Raw genomic sequence first — 22,793 nt, 5'->3', positions numbered from 1 at the left:
GACAGAAGACTGACCTTTCAATCCGTTTTAAATTGTCCTCCATCTTTTGATTGGCCGTCTGGGTGAGGAAATGAATATATTCCTGGGAAACCAGCAGCCTGCCTCGGTCACTGAGAGGAACCTCCAGGCCGTGGGTACAGCGGACTGCCTGCAAATAACAAAACGGGAAAAAAAATATTAGCGAACATAAATAGTAAAGACTAAATCTTTTGTTCCACAGAAAACAGTCTCAAGCAACAATGATGGCAGAAAGCAGTTAGGTCACCAACCTTTTTGAAACCAAGAGCTACTTCTTGGGTACTGATTAATGCGAAGGGCTACCAGTTTGATACACACTTAAATAAATTGCCAGAAATGGCCAATTTGCTCAATTTACCTTTTATAAATAAATCTATATATATATTTAAAAAATGGGTATTTCTGTCTGTCATTCCGTCGTACATTTTTTTTCATTTTACGAAAGGTTTCTTTATAGAGAATAAATGATGAAAAAAACACTTAATTGAACGGTTTAAAAGATGAGAAAACACGAAAAAAATGAAAATAAAATTTTGAAACAGTTTATCTTCAATTTCGACTCTTTAAAATTCAAAATACAACCGAAAAAAAGAATAGAAAAACTAGCTAATTAGAATCTTTTTGAAAAAATTAAAAAAAAGAATTTATGGAACATTATTAGTATTTTTTCCTGATAAAGATTAATTTTAGATTAATTAGTTTTAAATAGGTTAAAATCCAATCTGCACCTTGTTAGAATATATAACAAATTGGACCAAGCTATATTTCTAACAAAGACAAATCATTATTTTTTCAAGATTTTCCAGAACCAAAATTTTAAAAGAAATTCAAAAGGCTTTGAAATAAGATTTAAATTTGATTCTACAGATTTTCTAGATTTGGCAGAATAATTTTTTTGAATTTTAATCATAAATTAGTTTGAAGAAATATTTCACAAATATTCTTCGTCGAAAAAACAGAAGCTAAAATGAAGAATTAAATTAAAATGTATTTATTATTCTTCACAATAAAAAAAAACATTAATTTACTTGAACATTCCCACTTCCAAAGACATGCACCTGGGGATAGGTTGATTGGCAACACTAAATTGGCCCTAGTGTGTGAATGTTGTCTGTCTATCTGTGTTGGCCCTGCGATGAGGTGGCAACTTGTCCTGGGTGTACCCCGCCTTCCACCCAATTGTAGCTGAGATAGGCACCAGCGCCCCCCGCCACCCCAAAAGGGAACAAGCGGTAGAAAATGGATGGATGGATGATTTAAATTGTCAGGAGAGAAGAGGAAGGAATTTAAAAGTGTTTAAAAAACCTAAAATCATTTTATATTTCTTCTCTAAAATTGTCTTTCTGAAAGTTATAGGAAGCAAAGTAAAAAAGTGTATGAATTTATTTAAAAAGTGAAGACCAAGTCTTTAAAATATTTTCTTGGCTTTTCAAATTCTATTTGAGTTTTGTCTCTCTTAAAATTAAAAAGTTCAAACAAAGCGAGAACAGCTTGATAGTAAATAATTAAAATTTCAAAAATAGAGGCAGCTCACTGGTAAGTGCTGCTATTTGAGCTATTTTTAGAACCGGCCAGCGGGCTACTCATCTGGTCCTTACGGGCTCTGCGTTGGTGACCCCTGGTCTAGTACATCACATATTTACACATCTCCGAAAAGGAGTAGAAAGAAGCACAGTTAATGGACATAAAACAAACTTTTAAGTTTTAATAACTGCAAGAATTAGTTTATTTTATTATTCCTTTCCCCTTCTTTTGAATCAGAATTGTCAAGCCTCCCGTTCTTGGCCTTGGTGGTTACAAAAAACAGCAAGTTTGTGTGCTGCCACTTGCGTTGTAGGTGTTGTGTTTTAAGTGTTTTCCTGCCTTCTCCTTTGTCTGCACCTGTGCTTTTAGTGATTCGTCCTCGGCGAGGGGTGGACCTTGAGGCACACCTGCTTGCAATAAGCACACCGGTATTTAGGCACGTCACTGTCTCTCCTTAGTCCTGTAATCCCTCACCTCTTTGTGTATGCTTCCCAGCCCTCCTAAGGTAAAGAGGATTTTGTGTTGGACTTTTTGCTGTGCTCAGTGCGCCCTGGCCTTTTTCCCTGCCGACCCCTGAGGAACCTGTTATTGTTTGTTTATTCATGGTGTGCACTTCTGCCCCATCGCGTTTTGTTACACCTTTTGGACTTGTTAAATATTCCCCTTTTTGTTATTCAAGCTTGCAGTCTCTGCATCCTGGGGTCACCTCCTTGATCAGGTCCTAACAGGAGAATCGTAAAATCACACGAACAATAACCTTTTCAAATGATGATGCAAAATACGGAATATGTAAGAAATGTTTAATAAAGTGTACGAAAATGTAAACAGAGAAACCTAAGAACTATTTTTTGCCGCTGTGCTCTAAAGCAGTGGTTCTCAAATGGGGGTACTTGAAGGTATGCCAAGGGGTACGTGAGATTTTTTTTTTTTAAATATTCTATAAATACCAACAATTCAAAAATCCTTTATAAATATATTTATCGAATAATACTTCAACAAAATATGAATGCAAGTTCATAAACTGTGAAAAGAAATGCAACAATGCAATATTCAGTGTTGACAGCTAGACTTTTTGTGGACATGTTCCATAAATATTGATGTTAAAAATTTCTTTTTTTGTGAAGAAATGTTTAGAAGTAAGTTGATGAATCCAGATGGATCTCTATTACAATCCCCAAAGAGGGCACTTTAAGTTGATGATTACTTCTATGTGTAGAAATATTTATAATTCAATCACTTGTTTATTTTTCAACAAGTTTTTAGTTATTTTTATATATTTTTTCCAAATAGTACAAGAAAGACCACTACAAATGAGCAATATTTTGCACTGTTATACAATTTAATAAATCAGAAACTGATGACATAGTGCTGTATTTTACTTCATCTCTTTTTTTCAACCAAAAATGCTTTGCTCTGATTAGGAGGTACTTGAATTAAAAAAATGTTCACATCACTGAAAAAAAGTTGAGAACCACTGCTCTAAAGGGTAAGCACCACCCTAAAAACAGTTTGAAAAAAAAAAGAAAAGTCATGATTTTACTCAACAGAACAGCAACAATGCAAAAATATCCATTTTAAAAATTGTTTTAAATCATCTTTGTGACATATTTGCGAGTTCAACCGAAGATTGACACCCATGAACGCTTATCGTTGTGTTCTGCCGTGAAAATGGGGTCTAGCTAGGTGTGTGGTCTCTGGTCTGACTACAGTCCCTTTGGGGGGAAAACCCCCCAAAAAGTTCCATACCGTCCAGGTGACTTTTCCTCTTTCAGCCACAATTTCTTCATTTTGACTTTCTCTTCTAACGCCATGCAAGGTTCAGGTGAGCGTGTAAAATGGCTGAAGGAAGTTGTCAGGACGAGGCCTGAAGACGACGACAAGCGGCCAAGGAAGTTGTAAACAAACATGACCGTCGTCGCACACAAATATAAATATTGCTTTAAAGACAGTATTGAGTAGCAATAATAATTCTCCATGTTTGTGTACATATTGCAGAGGCTTTTATTTTGGAGCATTTTTACTTGTTTTCCCTCGATGTGAGTATTTTAACATTTAATCTACTGGCCATTCTTAACCCTATAACAACCTTTTTGAAACCAAGAGCTACTTCTTGGGTACTGATTAATGCGAAGGGCTACCAGTTTGATACACACGCAAATAAATTGCCAGAAATAGCCAATTTGCTAAATTTACCTTTAATAAATAAATCATATATATAAATGGGTATTTCTGTCCGTCATACATTTTTTTTCCTTTTACGGAAGGTTTTTTGTAGAGAATAAATGATGAAAAAAACCCACTTATTTGAACGGTTTAAAAGAGTTTGAGAAAACACACGCAAAAAAAAATGAAAAATACTCTTTAAAATTCAAAATTAAACCAAAAAAATGAAGAGAAAAACTAGCTAATTCGAATCTTTTTGAAAAAATAAAAAAATAATAATTTATGGAACATCATTAGTCATTTTTCCTGATTGAGATTAATTTTAGAGTTTTGATGACATGTTTTAAATAGGTTAAAATCCAATCTGCACTTTGTTAGAATATATAACAAATTGGACCAAGCTATATTTCTAACAAAGATAAATCATTATTTCTTCTAGATTTTCCAGAACAAAAATTCAAATGACTTTGAAATGAGATTTACATTTAATTCTACGGATTTTCTAGATTTGCCAGAATATTTTTATTTTAATCATAACAAGTTTGAAGATATATTTCACAAATATTCTTTGTCGAAAAAACAGAAGCTAAAATGAAGAAATAAATTTAAATTGATTTATTATTCTTTACTATATAAAAAAAAAAAATACTTGAACATTGATTTAAATTGTCAGGAAAGAAGAGGAAGGAATTTAAAAGGTAAAAAGGTATATTATATGTGTTTAAAAATCCTAAAATCATTTTTAAGGTTGTATTTTTTATCTAAAATTGTCTTTCTGAAAGTTATAAGCAGCAAAGTAAAAAAATAAATGAATTTACTTAAACAAGTGAAGACCAAGTCTTTAAAATCTTTTCTTGGGTTTTCAAATTCTATTTGAGTTTTGTCTCTCTTAGAATTAAAAATGTCAAACAAAGCGCGACCAGCTTGATAGTAAATAAGTAAAATGTAAAAAAATAGAGGCAGCTCACTGGTAAGTGCTGCTATTTGAGCTATTTTTAGAACAGGCCAGCGGGCGACTCATCTGGTCCTTACGGGCGACCTGGTGCCCCCTGCTATAACGTATCATAAGTGATACAACAGTTTTTCAACCCTCTCCATCATGGGTGTACTTAGTTTTTCCACAAAGAAGCCTGTGTATCAGATCAGGTGAATTACACATATAATCCACAGGAGGGCAGTAGGTGACGTAACAAATATCCCACAAGATAGACACAAAGAAATGAGAGACATCTGATTTTTGAGGAGCAACTTTGCCAAATTTAAAGGTATATTGAAACAAACATTTTTTTTTTACTAATCTGTTGATGCAATGTGAAATTACTTGATATTTTATATTTCATAGTAAAACTGTTAAATGTATCAAATTGGAAAAAAACAAAACCCTGCTATTTAGGTGATGTAACGCTAAATTAATAATTTTATTGCATTTCATGCATTACAAATAATTGAGGATCGATCTTTAGATTTTTTTAAATACATATGTTTACACAATATGATATATTTAGAGGTAAAAGTTCATGCAGTATAAGTAGACAGATATGTTTACAGCAGGGGTCACCAACGTGGTGCCCGCGGGCACCAGGTAGCCCGTAAGGACCAGATGAGTCGCCCGCTGGCCTGTTCTAAAAATAGCTCAAATAGCAGCACTTACCAGTGAGCTGCCTCTATTTTTAAATTATATCTATTTTCTAGGAAGCTGGTCTCGCTTTGCTCGACATTTTTAATTCTAAGAGAGGCTAAACTCAAATAGAATTTGAAAATCCAAGAAAATATTTTAAAGACTTGGTCTTCACTTGTTTAAATAAATTCATTTATTTTTTTACTTTGCTTCTTATAACTTTCAGAAAGACAATTTTAGAGAAAAAATACAACCTTAAAAATTATTTTAGGATTTTTGAACACATATACCTTTTTACCTTTTAAATTCTTTCCTCTCCTTCCCTGACAATTTAAATCAATGTTCAAGTTTTTTTTTTTTATTGTAAGGAATAATAAATACATTTTTATTTAATTCTTCATTTTAGCTTCTGTTTTGTCGACAAAGAATATTTGTGAAATATTTCTTCAAACGTATTATGATTAAAATTAAAAAAAAATATCCTGGCAAATCTAGAAAATCTGTAGAATCAAATTTAAATCTTATTTCAAAGTCTTTTGAATTTCTTTTAAAATTTTGGTTCTGGAAAATCTAGAAGAAATAATGATTTGTCCTTGTAAGAAATATAGCTTGGTCCAATTTGTTATATATTGTAACAAAGTGCAGATTGGATTTTAACCTATTTAAAACATGTCATCAAAATTCTAAAATTAATCTTAATCAGTAAAAAATACTAATAATGTTCCATAAATTCTTTTTTCAATTTTTTCAAAAAGATTCAAATTAGCAAGTTTTTCTCTTCATTTTTTTCCAGTTGAATTTTGAATTCTAAAGAGTCGAAATTGAAGATAAATTATGTTTCAAAATTGAATTTTCATTTTTTTCGTGTTTTCTCCTCTTTTTAATTAAATTAAGTGGGGTTTTTTTCATCATTTATTCTCTACAAAGAAACCTTCCGTAAAAGGAAAAAAATAATGTATGACGGAATGACAGACAGAAATACCCATTTTTTTTAATATATTGATTTATTTATTAAAGGTAAATTGAGCAAATTAATAGACAGAATTTGCTCAATTTACCTTTAATAAATAAATCAATATATTAAAAAAAATGGGTATTTCTGTCTGTCATTCCGCCGTACATTTTTTAAGTGTGTATCAAACTGGTAGCCCTTCGCATTAATCAGTACCCAAGAAGTAGCTCTTGGTTTCAGAAAGGTTGGTGACCCCTGGTTTACATTATATAAAATATAATATTTACAGGTAAAATATACATATCCAATGTATTGTATTTTGTGACGATCGCTTTCTGATTTTTATAAAAAAACAATACATAGTGCCTTTTTTTAAGTTTTTTTAGATAGCAAATAATTTCAACATTGAATATGGTTTTAAAATGATAAAGAATGTGAATTTAAGTGATCTGGACGATTACAAATGTCCTTATGTTTGGAAATAACATTCTAGATGGATATTTTGTCTGTATTTCATTATGTCTTGTTAATAAAAATAACATTAAAATAATACTTTGTGACCGGTTGTGTAAAATATGATACACATTTAAAATGGTATAGAATGACTTTGGTTAAAAAAAAAAATGTTCATCAGTGGTAATTGTGTGATGTTTTAGTATCGTTAGAGTCAAAATGAAAAAGATAAAGTACCACTGATAGTCACAGCACTGTGTTGTTCAATAACTACTAGCTAGCACATCACTGCTAAGGATCCTTTTGCTTTTTAAAGTCCAGTTTCTCTAGTGCACGTGTGCTTGGATTAAGTTTACAGTACCGTGATGATCTTCCCGGTCTTGCTTGCAGTCAGACCAGAGTTTTTGAAGCCCGACTGGAGAGCAGCTGAGAGCTTAAGAGAAGAAAACACATTTTAAAGGCAAGAGAAAGATGATCCTCAAGACTGCACATTGTAAGTAGATAGAAGCTTCTATAATCTAGTTGTAAATATTACACCAAATCAGGTCGAAAGGATACTAAATCTATAGGGAGTTGAGGATCAGAGTGATACCACACACAGGATGATGATATCAGACAGTGGTCAGGATTATTATCCTCATACTAAATGTTTCAACTGTCTCATATCTACATTGTTTATTACTTACCCAAAATCGGACTTTTAAGACCCTACTTTATTCCAAGGCTTTGAACCCTGCGGTAGAGATGCGCGGATAGGCAATTATATCATCCGCAACCGCATCTCTAAAGTTGTCATCCACCGGAACCAACATTTTATCAGAACCGCAACCGCCCGCCACCCGCCCATTGTTATATATCCGGGGTCGGCGAACTTTACCACTAAAAGAGCTAGTTTGACCCGTGTCACAAAGTAAAGAAGGCAATGGGAGCCGCTAACGTTCTCGCAAATATCTAATGGTGACCATTCAGATAACGGGGATAAGGGCGTGCTGTGAAGCCATTGCCTTTGACACCTTTAACAACATACCAGTCCAGCAACGTGCTGTGTGCAACTTCCACAAACACACGTACAAGATTGAAGGGCATACTGGGTGATACAGAGTACACTGATGGTTGTGATATAAACAACTTTAACACTCTTACTAATATGCGCCACACTGTGAAGCCACACCAAACAAGAATGACAAACACATCCTCACAGTAACACAACATAAACGCAACACAACAAATACCCAGAATCCTTTGCATTCATGACAATTCCTGAATATACTTTACACCCCCGCGCCGTCAACCCAGCCCACCTTACCGACGCACAGGGGTGCTGCTAGTGAGTTGTATAATATAGTCAGGATGTGTAATGGATGCAAAGGATTCTGGGTATTTGTTATGTTGTGTTACTGTGAGGATGTTCTCCCGAAATGTGTTTGTCATTCTTGTTTGGTGTGGCTTCACAGCGTGGGGCATGTTAGTAAGAGCGTTAACATTGTTTATATCACAACCATCAGTGTACTCTGTATCACCCAGTATGCCTTGCAGTCGTGTGCGTGTGTCAGTGGAAGTCACACACAACATGTTGCTAGACTTGCAAGTAAATTGTACATGTTGTAGAAGGCGTCAAAGGCAAAGGCTTCATAGCACGCCCTAATACTTATCAACTAGGTGACTGCCGGCAGACATACTTGAGAATGTTTACGTCAACTATTGTCTTCTTCGCTTTGTGACTCGGATCCAAAATGGCTCTTCGAACGGTAAAAGTTACGATCTCTGAACCATGTATATCATATATTTCCAAATGGTTCAACCGCCACCCGCCCGAATCTATTTAAAATCTATTTTTTCGTCATGTCACCCGCCCGACCCGCGGTTTATCCGCGGACTCCGCGGTTGAGACCGCAAACCGCGCATCTCTACCCTGCAGCTTATAAAACGGTGCGACGAGTTCCGTCTTCCCGCCGTCCATAGCGTTAAAAGTTAAAGTACCAATAATTGTCACACACACGCTACTGTAGGTGTAGTGAAATTTGTCCTCTGCATCTGACCCATCCCCTTGTTCACCCCCCTGAGCGGTGAGGGGAGCAGTGAGCAGCAGCGGTGGCCGCGCCCGGGAATCAGTTTTGGTGATTTAACCCCCAATTCCAACCCTTGATGCTGAGAGCCAAGCAGGGAGGTAGTAAGTCCCATTTTTATAGTCTTTAGTATGACCTACAAGTGTCTGTGTTAGTATTTTTAACTTACAATGGCATTCTTTTTGTATTGTGTTTTGTAAATTCACCAAAACGTCACCATGGTGTTATTGGGTCTGTTAAGCTGATTGGAGAGCATGCTTGCGCAACCAGAGAGTCCATGACGATGACTTCTGTTTTGTTTGATCAGCCGTTTTACAGACACCGTTTGGAAACAGTTAAGATATGTAAATAAACATTTGTAAAATATTCATGTGTAAATAACTCATTTCACAACAAATATATCTGCGGCTTGTAGTCCGGCGTGGCTAATATATGGGAAAATAATTACCCTAAAATGTAGTAGGTGCAGCTTGTATACCGATGCGTTCTATAGTCTGGAAAATACAGTAGTTGTAGACGCCATACTAGACCTTACTCCTAATATCACAAATCTGGTAGCTTTTCAAACAAAAAATCATATATAAAGATAACATCCTGCAATGATGTACAATTGTTGAGAGGTTGGATATGACCTGAGAATATCAGCCGACCTTTCTTTTACCTTCTATTTAACATTTATTTATTTTCTTGTACCTTCTATTTAACATTTATTGACTTTCTTTTACCTTCTATTTAACTTATTTTACCTTCAATTTAACATGTTTTCCCCCTTTTTGACCTATTTTACCTTCCATGTTTTTTTATGTACTACTTTAACCTTCTAGTAACAAAATGTGTAAATGATAAATAAAAACATAATACAATGATTTGCAAATCCTTTTCAACTTATATGCAAAGACAAGATGTTTAACGTTCAAATATTTTTTTTTGCAAATAATCATTAATTTAGATTTTAATGGCAGCAACACATTGCAAAAAAGTTGGCACAGGAGCATTTTTACCATTGTGTTACATGGCCTTTCCTTTTAACAACACTCAGTAAACGTTTGGGAACTGAGGAAACTAATGTTTGAAGCTTTTCAGGTGAAATTCTTTCCCATTCTTGCCTGATGTTCAACAGTCCGGGGTCTCCGTTGTCGTATTTAATGCTTTATAATGCGCCACACATTTTCAATGGGAGACAGGTCTGGACTACAGGCAGGCCAGTCTAGTACCCGCACTCTTTTACTATGAAGCCACACTGTTGTAACACGTGGCTTGGCATGGTCTTGCTGAAATAAGCAGGGGCGTCCATGATAACGTTGCTTGGATGGTAACATGTTGTTCCAAAACCTGTATGTACCTTTCAGCATTAATGGTGCCCTTCACAGATGTGCAGGTTACCCATGCCTTAGGTACTAATACACCCCCATACCATCACAGATGCTGGCTTTTGAACTTTGTGCTTATAACAATCTGGATGGTGGTTTTTCCCTTTGGTCCGGAGGACACAACATCCACAATTTCCAAAAACAATTTGAAAAACTTTTCCACTTTGCATCAGTCAATCTTAGATGAGCTCGGGCACAGCGAAACCGACGGCGTTTCTGGGTGTTGTTGATAAATGGCTTTGGCTTTGCATAATAAGAGTTTTAACTTGCACTTACAGATGTAGCGACCAACTGTAGTTACTGACAGTGTTTTTTTTTAAGTGTTCCTGAGCCCATGTGGTGATGTCCTTTACGTTTTTGAGGGGTCGAAAGTCACGAGAATTCAATGTTGCAGTGATCGCTCCAGATTCTCTGAACCTTTTGATGACATTACAGACCGTAGATGGTGAAATCCCTAAATTCCTTGCAATATCTCGTTGATAAATGTCGTTCTTAAACTGTTGGACAATTTGCTCACGCATTTGTTCAGAAAGTGGTGACCCTCGCTTCATCTTTGTTTGTTGTGAATGACTGAACATATCATGGAAGCTGCTTTTATACCCGATCTTAGCACCCAATGAACCTGCTTTTTTGAAACATGTTGCAGGCATCAAATTCCAAATGAGCTGATATTTGCAAAAAATAAAGTTTAGCAGTTCGAACGTTAAGTATCTTGTCTTTGCGGTCTATTCAATTGAATAAAAGTTGAAAAGGATTTGCAAATCAGTGTATTCTGTTTTTATTCACCATTTACACAACGTGCCAACTTTACTGGATTTGGGTTTTGTACTTTCTTATACCTTTTTATGTTTCTTATTTTACCTTTACCTTCTATTTAACTTTTATTTACTTTATTTTACCCTCTAACTTATTTTAACTTCAAATTTAACACATTTCACCTTTTTAACCTATTTCTTAACTTTTATTTACCTTCCATTTACTTTTTAGCTTCTGTTACATTTTATATTCCTTTTACCTTTTAATTACCTTATTTTACCATCCATTTACCCTTTTCCTCCCTATATTACCTTTCATTTACTTTTTTCCCCCCCAACATTCTTTTATCTTCACTATTCTCTATTTACCATCTTTTACCTTCCATTCAATTCTTTATTTTTTTTTTTACCATATTTAATGCGGTTTGAGTGTTATAATGCATTAGTTACACTTATCCAAAGATAAAACAATGTAATGGAATGAATGCCCGGGTGAAAGGATGAAGTGTCTCACCAGCAGTTGTGCATCCTCCAGGCTGCGACACTGAACATGCATGACAAATGGCTCAAACTTGAGCACCGCATTTCCACAAGAGCGGGTCAGCGCAGACATCTGCAGAGCAAGAAAATATTGAAGTAGCACCCGCAACTTTTTTTTTAATGAATTACTCAGATATCACATGAAAATGCTTTATCCTCACCACTTCATCCGATGTGCATGTTGTGTGCGCGACCAAGAGCCAGACAAGGTTCTTCTTCTGGACAACAAGACTGTCTGGAGCCTCACAACACAAACACCTCATAATGTCAGCCAACTCTTTTTCAATTTCACACATTTTCAAAATGATTATCCCTTTCTACTCTCTGGACTTTTGCGGTAGGAAATAGATAGATGGATGGATATATCAAATATTGTCGCCCCAAATCAGCCAATGTGTATAACTAAGTGGGAAACTGTTCACAAAAATCCAACCACTAGCCAGTGATATGTCAAATATGACACTTAATATGTCAAATATGACACTTGATTATGTCAAATATAACACTTGAAATGTCAAATGACACTTGATATGTCAAATATAACAATTGATATGTCAAATATGACACTTGATATGTCAAATATGACACTTGATATGTCAAATATGACAATTGATTATGTCATGACGTTTGATATGTCAAATATGACACTTGATATGTCATGATGACACTTGATATGTCAATTAAGACACCTGATTATGTCATGACGTCTGATAAGCCAAATATGACACTTCATATAACAAATATGACACTTGATTATGTCATGATGTTTGATAAGCTAAATATGAGACTTGATATGTAAAATATGACACTTGATATGTAAAATATGACACTAGATATGTCAAATATGACACTTGATTATGGCATGACGTTTGATAAGCCAAATATGAAATTTGATATTTCAAATATGACACTAAATATGTCAAATATGACACTTGATATGTCATGACATAACACTTGATATGTCAATTAAGACACCTGATTATGTCATGACGTTTGATATGTCAAATATGAAACTTGAATATGTCATGACTTTTGATATGCCAAATATGAAACTTGATACGTCAAATATGACACTAGATAAGTCAAATATGACATTTGATATGTCAAATATGACACCTGATTATGTCATGATGTTTGATATGTCAAATATGACACTTGATATGTCATGACTTTTGATATGCCAAATATGAAACTTGATACGTCAAATATGACACTAGATAAGTCAAATATGACATTTGATATGTCAAATATGACACCTTATTATGTCATGATGTTTGATATGTCAAATATGACACCTGATTATGTCATGATGTTTGATATGTTAAATTAGACACTTGATATGTCAAATATGACACTTGATTATGTCATGACTTTTGATATGTCAAATACATTTGATAAGTCAAATACAACACTTTATATGTCAAATACTACTCTTGATATGCCATATAATATGACGTTTGATATGTCAAATATTGCATTTTTTATGTGAAATATAACATTAAGTATGTAAAATATTACACTTCATGTCAAATATAACATGTCAAATATAATGTTTGATATGTCAAATATGACACTTGATTATATTGTGACGTTTGATATGTCAAATATGACACTTGATATGTCAAATATAATGTTTGATATGTCAAATATTACATTTAGTATGTAAAACATAACATTAAGTATGTCAAATATTACACTTTATGTCAAATATAACGTTTGTTATGTCAAATATGACACTTGATTATGTCATGACTCTCGATGTCAAATATGACACTTGATATGTCAAATATGACACTTGATATGTCAAATATGACACTTGATTATGTCATGACGTTTGATATGTCAAATATAACATTTATATGTCAAATATAACGTTTGATATGTCAAATATTACATTTAGTATGTAAAATATAACATTAACTATGTCAAATATTACACTTTATGTCAAATATAACGTTTGTTATGTCAAATATGACACTTGATTATGTCATGACTCTCGATGTCAAATATGACACTTGATATGTCAAATATGACACTTGATATGTCAAATATGACACTTGATTATATCATGACGTTTGATATGTCAAATATAACGTTTATATGTCAAATATAACGTTTGATATGTGAAATATTACATTTAGTATGTAAAATATAACATTAAGTATGTCAAATATTACACTGTCAAATAAAACTTTTGATGTGTCAAAGATGACACTTGATTATGTCATGACGTTTGATATGTCAAATATAACGTTTGTATGTCAAATATAACGTTTGATATGTCAAATATTACATTTAGTATGTAAAATATAACATTAAGTATGTCAAATATTACACTTTGTCAAATATAACGTTTGTTATGTCAAATATGACACTTGATATGTCAAATATGACACTTGATTATGTCATGACGTTTGATGTAAAATATAACGTTTATATGTCAAATATAATGTTTATATGTCAAATATAACGTTTGATATGTCAAATATTACATTTAGTATGTAAAATATAACATTAAGTATGTCAAATATTACACTTTATGTCAAATATAACGTTTGTTATGTCAAATATGACACTTGATTATGTAATGACTCTCGATATGTCAAATATGACACTTGATATGTCAAATATGACACTTGATTATGTCATGACGTTTGATGTCAAATATAACGTTTATATGTCAAATATAATGTTTATATGTCAAATATAACGTTTGATACGTCAAATATTACATTTAGTATGTAAAATATAACATTAAGTATGTCAAATATTACACTTTATGTCAAATATAACGTTTGATATGTCAAATATGACACTTGATCATATCATGACATTTGATATGTCAAATATAACGTTTATGTCAAATATTACATTTAGTTTGTAAAATATAACATTTAGTATGTCAAATATTACACTTTATGCCAATTATAACGTTTGTTATGTTTTTTAGTATATAAAATATAACAAAGTATGCCAAATATTACACTTTTTGTCAAATATAACGTTTGTTATGTCAAATATGACACTTGATTATGTCATGACGTTGGATATGTCAAATATAACGTTTATACGTCAAATATAACGTTTGATATGTCAAATATAACGTTTGATACGTCAAATATTAGATTTAGTATGTAAAATATAACATTAAGTATGTCAAATATTACAATATGTCAAATATAACATTTGATATGTCAAATATGACACTTGATATGTCAAATATTACACTTTGTCAAATATAACGTTTGTTATGTCAAATATTACATTTAGTATATAAAATATAACAAAGTATGTCAAATATTACACTTTATGTCAAATATAACGTTTGTTATGTCAAATATGACACTTGGTATGTCAAATATGACACTTGATTATATCATGACGTTTGATACGTCAAATATAACGTTTATATGTCAAATATAACGTTTGATATGTCAAATATTACATTTAGTATGTAAAATATAACATTAAGTATGTCAAATATTACACTTTATGTCAAATATAACGTTTGATATGTCAAATATGACACTTGATCATATCATGACATTTGATATGTCAAATATAACGTTTATATGTCAAATATTACATTTAATTTGTAAAATATAACATTAAGTATGTCAAATATTACACTTCATGTCAAATATAACGTTTATATGTCAAATATAACGTTTGATATGTCAAATATTACATTTAGTATGTAAAATATAACATTAAGTATGTCAAATATCACACTTTATGTCAAATATAATGGTTGTTATGTCAAATATGACACTTGATTATGTCATGAGGTTTGATGTCAAATATGACACTTGATATGTTAAAAAATATGACAGTTGATTATGTCATGACGTTTGATATGTCAAATATGACACTTGATATGGCAAATATGACACTTGATTATATCATGACGTTTGATACGTCAAATATAACGTTTATATGTCAAATATAACGTTTGATATGTCAAATATTACATTTAGTATGTAAAATATAACATTAAGTATGTCAAATATTACACTTTATGTCAAATATAACGTTTGATATGTCAAATATGACACTTGATCATATCATGACATTTGATATGTCAAATATAACGTTTATATGTCAAATATTACATTTAATTTGTAAAATATAACATTAAGTATGTCAAATATTACACTTCATGTCAAATATAACGTTTATATGTCAAATATAACGTTTGATATGTCAAATATTACATTTAGTATGTAAAATATAACTTTAAGTATGTCAAATATCACACTTTATGTCAAATATAATGGTTGTTATGTCAAATATGACACTTGATTATGTCATGACGTTTGATGTCAAATATGACACTTGATATGTTAAAAAATATGACAGTTGATTGTCATGACGTTTGATATGGCAAATATGACACTTGATTATATCATGACGTTTGATATGTCAAATATAACGTTTGTATGTCAAATATAACGTTTGTTATGTCAAATATGACACTTGATTATGTCATGACGTTTGATATGTCAAATATGTCACTTGATACGTCAAATATGACACTTGATTATATCATGACGTTTGATATGTCAAATATAACGTTTGATATGTCAAATATTACATTTAGTATGTAAAATATAACATTAAGTATGTCAAATATTACACTTTATGTCAAATATAACGTTTGTTATGTCAAATATTACATTTAGTATGTCAAATATAACATTATGTCAAATCTAACGTTTGTTATGTCAAATATGACATTTAATTTGTAAAATATAACATTAAGTATGTCAAATATTACACTTCATGTCAAATATAACGTTTATATGTCAAATATAACGTTTGATATGTCAAATATTACATTTAGTATGTAAAATATAACATTAAGTATGTCAAATATCACACTTTATGTCAAATATAATGGTTGTTATGTCAAATATGACACTTGATTATGTCATGAGGTTTGATGTCAAATATGACACTTGATATGTTAAAAAATATGACAGTTGATTATGTCATGACGTTTGATATGTCAAATATGACACTTGATATGGCAAATATGACACTTGATTATATCATGACGTTTGATACGTCAAATATAACGTTTATATGTCAAATATGACACTTGATTATGTCATGACGTTGGATATGTCAAATATAACGTTTATACGTCAAATATAACGTTTGATATGTCAAATATAACGTTTGATACGTCAAATATTAGATTTAGTATGTAAAATATAACATTAAGTATGTCAAATATTACAATATGTCAAATATAACATTTGATATGTCAAATATGACACTTGATATGTCAAATATTACACTTTGTCAAATATAACGTTTGTTATGTCAAATATTACATTTAGTATATAAAATATAACAAAGTATGTCAAATATTACACTTTATGTCAAATATAACGTTTGTTATGTCAAATATGACACTTGGTATGTCAAATATGACACTTGATTATATCATGACGTTTGATACGTCAAATATAACGTTTATATGTCAAATATAACGTTTGATATGTCAAATATTACATTTAGTATGTAAAATATAACATTAAGTATGTCAAATATTACACTTTATGTCAAATATAACGTTTGATATGTCAAATATGACACTTGATCATATCATGACATTTGATATGTCAAATATAACGTTTATATGTCAAATATTACATTTAATTTGTAAAATATAACATTAAGTATGTCAAATATTACACTTCATGTCAAATATAACGTTTATATGTCAAATATAACGTTTGATATGTCAAATATTACATTTAGTATGTAAAATATAACATTAAGTATGTCAAATATCACACTTTATGTCAAATATAATGGTTGTTATGTCAAATATGACACTTGATTATGTCATGAGGTTTGATGTCAAATATGACACTTGATATGTTAAAAAATATGACAGTTGATTATGTCATGACGTTTGATATGTCAAATATGACACTTGATATGGCAAATATGACACTTGATTATATCATGACGTTTGATACGTCAAATATAACGTTTATATGTCAAATATAACGTTTGATATGTCAAATATTACATTTAGTATGTAAAATATAACATTAAGTATGTCAAATATTACACTTTTTGTCAAATATAACGTTTGTTATGTCAAATATGACACTTGATTATGTCATGACGTTGGATATGTCAAATATAACGTTTATACGTCAAATATAACGTTTGATATGTCAAATATAACGTTTGATACGTCAAATATTAGATTTAGTATGTAAAATATAACATTAAGTATGTCAAATATTACAATATGTCAAATATAACATTTGATATGTCAAATATGACACTTGATATGTCAAATATTACACTTTGTCAAATATAACGTTTGTTATGTCAAATATTACATTTAGTATATAAAATATAACAAAGTATGTCAAATATTACACTTTATGTCAAATATAACGTTTGTTATGTCAAATATGACACTTGGTATGTCAAATATGACACTTGATTATATCATGACGTTTGATACGTCAAATATAACGTTTATATGTCAAATATAACGTTTGATATGTCAAATATTACATTTAGTATGTAAAATATAACATTAAGTATGTCAAATATTACACTTTATGTCAAATATAACGTTTGATATGTCAAATATGACACTTGATCATATCATGACATTTGATATGTCAAATATAACGTTTATATGTCAAATATTACATTTAATTTGTAAAATATAACATTAAGTATGTCAAATATTACACTTCATGTCAAATATAACGTTTATATGTCAAATATAACGTTTGATATGTCAAATATTACATTTAGTATGTAAAATATAACATTAAGTATGTCAAATATCACACTTTATGTCAAATATAATGGTTGTTATGTCAAATATGACACTTGATTATGTCATGAGGTTTGATGTCAAATATGACACTTGATATGTTAAAAAATATGACAGTTGATTATGTCATGACGTTTGATATGTCAAATATGACACTTGATATGGCAAATATGACACTTGATTATATCATGACGTTTGATACGTCAAATATAACGTTTATATGTCAAATATAACGTTTGATATGTCAAATATTACATTTAGTATGTAAAATATAACATTAAGTATGTCAAATATTACACTTTATGTCAAATATAACGTTTGATATGTCAAATATGACACTTGATCATATCATGACATTTGATATGTCAAATATAACGTTTATATGTCAAATATTACATTTAATTTGTAAAATATAACATTAAGTATGTCAAATATTACACTTCATGTCAAATATAACGTTTATATGTCAAATATAACGTTTGATATGTCAAATATTACATTTAGTATGTAAAATATAACTTTAAGTATGTCAAATATCACACTTTATGTCAAATATAATGGTTGTTATGTCAAATATGACACTTGATTATGTCATGACGTTTGATGTCAAATATGACACTTGATATGTTAAAAAATATGACAGTTGATTGTCATGACGTTTGATATGGCAAATATGACACTTGATTATATCATGACGTTTGATATGTCAAATATAACGTTTGTATGTCAAATATAACGTTTGTTATGTCAAATATGACACTTGATTATGTCATGACGTTTGATATGTCAAATATGTCACTTGATACGTCAAATATGACACTTGATTATATCATGACGTTTGATATGTCAAATATAACGTTTGATATGTCAAATATTACATTTAGTATGTAAAATATAACATTAAGTATGTCAAATATTACACTTTATGTCAAATATAACGTTTGTTATGTCAAATATTACATTTAGTATGTCAAATATAACATTATGTCAAATCTAACGTTTGTTATGTCAAATATGACACTTGATTATGTCATGACGTTTGATATGTCAAATATAACGTTTATATGTCAAATATAACGTTTGATATGTCAAATATTACATTTAGTATGTAAAATATTACATTATGTCAAATATTACACTTTGTCAAATATGACACGTGATTATGTTAAATATGACACTTGATATGTCATGACGTTTGATATGTCAAATATAACATTTGATATGTCAGATATTAAATGTGAAATATAACGTTTAATACGTCAAATATATCATGTCAGATGTAACACTTGCCATGGCAAATAGAATGTTTAATGCGTCAAAAATAGCATTTGATGTCTGATAACACTTTTAATGTAAAATATTACACTCGGTATGTCAAATATAACGTTTAATGTGTCAAATATAACGTTTAATGTTTGAAATATAACGTTTGATGTCAAATATAACGTTTGATATGTCAAATATAACGTTTATGTCAATTACAACGTTTAATGTGTCAAATATAACGTATGATATGTCAAATATAACGTTTAATGTGTCAAATATAACGTTTAATGTGTCAAATATAACGTTTAATGTGTCAAATATAAAGTTTGATATGTCAAATATAACGTTTACTGTGTGAAATATAACGTTTGACATGTCAAATATAAGACTTTATGAAGTAAAATACCAGGTTTAATATGTTTAAGTTGTCTCACCCTGTCCATTATTGTAATTCGTCCTGAGCAGGAGCTGGTGGTGAAGTACTGCTGGCAGCCATTGAGCAGTGACACGACGTGAACAACATCTTCATCCACAACGCCTTTCTTACTCAAGTCCACTTTGTTCAGACATTGTTTCTTCCACTGACAGAATGTTTTCTCCATTTGCAAACTTTAAGGTTGAGTCTTCTTTCATCGTTATTGTTACGTCTTCTTCCTCTATTTTTCTTCTTCTTCTAATTTTTTTCTCCTTCGCCGGCTTTTGCCTATTGGCGGTTTGCAAACCAGCTAACGGAGCTATATCGCCCCCAGCTGGACGGGAGTGTTAAGGATGATTACTTTTTATTTATTTTTATTTATTTTTTCACCTTGAGTGGACTTAATTAAAGACCATGCAATAGTACGAAGCGACGAATCACGGACGCATTCAAAAAGTGCAATAATCATATATATTTATACATATAACATACATGCTCAATGGCCTAGTGGTTGGAGCTCTGGAGGTTGTGAGTTCAAACCCCGGCCGAGTCGTACCAAAGACTGTAAAACAATAGGAGCCATTACCTCCCTGCTTGGCACTCAGCATCAAGGGTTGGAATTGGGGGCTAAATCACCAAAAATGATTCCCGGGCGCTGCCACCGCTGCTGCCCACTGCTCCCCTCACCTCCCGGGGAGTGATAAAGGGTGAAGGGTTAAATGCAGAGGATAATTTCACCACACCAAGTGTGTGTGTGTGACTATCAGTGGTACTTTAACTTTAATGTATAATATGTACATGTATATAATATATTATACTATATCTATATAGATATAATTATATATTGTATATATCTATATAATTATATATAATATATCTATCTATCAATCTATAATGAGAAATCTATATATAGAGATATATACATAAATATTTGTCTATCTATATTAGTCTAGGTTTTTGTGGTTCATCTGTTATACAGTACTCAATACCAGGGTAGAGCGGAATATACGTTAGGTCAGGAAAAAACACAGAGGCTATATCATCCCTACACGCCTGTTTTGCAGGGAAACAGGCTTGTATGTATATATATATATATATATATATATATATATATATATACACACATATATATATATGTATATATATACATATATGTATATATATATATATATATATATATATATATATATATATACATATACACACATACATATGTGTGTATGTATATGTGTATATGTATATATATATATATATATATGTATGTGTATACATATATTGTGATGTTTGATATGTCAAATATGACTCTTTATATATATGTATATATAAATGTATATATACATTGCAGGGAAACAGGCTTGTATATATGTATGTTTGAATGTATGTATGTCTATGTATATATATATGTAGCTAAGATAGGCGCCAGCGCCCCCCGCGACCCCAAAAGGGAATAAGTGGTAGAAAATGGATGGATATATATATATATATATGTGTGCATATATATATATATATATATATATATATATATATATATATATATATATGTGTGTGTGTATATATATGTGTATATGTATATACAAATATATACATGTATGTGTATATGTATGTATATATGTATTTATATGTATGCGTATACATATATCGTGACGTTTGATAAGTCAAATATGACACTTTATATATATATATATATATATATATATACATTGCAGGGCAACAGGCTTGTATATATGTATGTTTGTATATATGTATGTCTATGTATATATATGTACATATATGTAGCTGAGATAGGCGCCAGCGCCCCCCGCGACCCCAAAAGGGAATAAGCGGTAGGAAGTGGATGGATATATATATATGTGTGCATATATATATATGTGTGTGAGTCTATATATGTGTATATGTATATATAAATATATACATGTATGTGTATATATATGTGTATATTAGATTAGATTAGATAGATTAGATAGTACTTTATTTATTCCGTCAGGAGAGTTCCTTCAGGAAAATTACAATTTTCAGCACAATCCCATTCAAGATCAGACAAACATTACAGGGAGACAGAACAGGATCGCTGACGGGTTTGCCGGCTTCCAGCGCCCCTTACAAAAAAGATGACATACAGGTAAACAGGGGGGGGGGGGGAGAATAGAAGATTAAAATAAAATTTAAAAAAAATCGGTCTTAGCCTGGGCCCTGGAGTGGGGGTGCAGACTGAGGCCAAGGGGACAAAAAAAAAAAAAATATGTATATAAATATATGTATGTATATATGTATTTATATGTATGTGTATACATATATCGTGACGTTTGATAAGTCAAATATGACACTTTATATATATATATATATATATATATATATATATATATATATATATATATATATAGATGTATATATACATTGCAGGGCAACAGGCTTGTATATGTGTGTGTGTATATATATATGTGTATATGTATATATAAATGTATACATGTATGTGTGTATATATATATGTGTATATGTATGTATATATGTATTTATATGTATGTGTATACATATATCGTGATGTTTGATATGTCAAATATGACACTTTATATATATATATATATATATGTATATATATATGTATATATACATTGCAGGGCAACAGGCTTGTATAAATGTATGTTTGTCTATATATATATATATATATATATATGTGTGTATGTATATACATATATACACGTACATATATGTACATATACACACACACATATATATATATATGTATGTCTTTGTATATATATATATGTGTGTGTATGCATATATATATATATATATATACACATACATATATATACGTATAGACATATATACACAC

General features: G+C 30.8%; 1 protein-coding gene across 3 annotated transcripts in view; it reads right to left on the bottom strand.

Moving 5' to 3' along the window:
• Window positions 1-22,793, bottom strand: part of tyw3 (tRNA-yW synthesizing protein 3 homolog (S. cerevisiae)) — a 34,948-nt gene that overhangs the window by 3,560 nt on the left and 8,595 nt on the right. For 2 of the 3 annotated variants that reach the window (XM_061890323.1, XM_061890324.1), the window contains 4 exons: window positions 11,621-11,701; window positions 11,434-11,532; window positions 7,090-7,161; window positions 15-148 (listed from right to left, as the gene is read on the bottom strand). In XM_061890323.1, coding sequence (XP_061746307.1) covers window positions 15-148; window positions 7,090-7,161; window positions 11,434-11,532; window positions 11,621-11,701 — 386 coding nt within the window. Of the gene's footprint in view, window positions 1-14; window positions 149-7,089; window positions 7,162-11,433; window positions 11,533-11,620; window positions 11,702-19,979; window positions 20,262-22,793 lie in introns of those variants that run through there. The other variant, XM_061890322.1, reaches the window with a different exon arrangement.

This window comes from Nerophis ophidion, linkage group LG28 (genome assembly GCF_033978795.1).
Source record: "Nerophis ophidion isolate RoL-2023_Sa linkage group LG28, RoL_Noph_v1.0, whole genome shotgun sequence".
In the NCBI taxonomy this organism is placed as follows: domain Eukaryota; kingdom Metazoa; phylum Chordata; class Actinopteri; order Syngnathiformes; family Syngnathidae; genus Nerophis; species Nerophis ophidion.
This window is presented reverse-complemented; position numbering and strand designations above follow the sequence as displayed.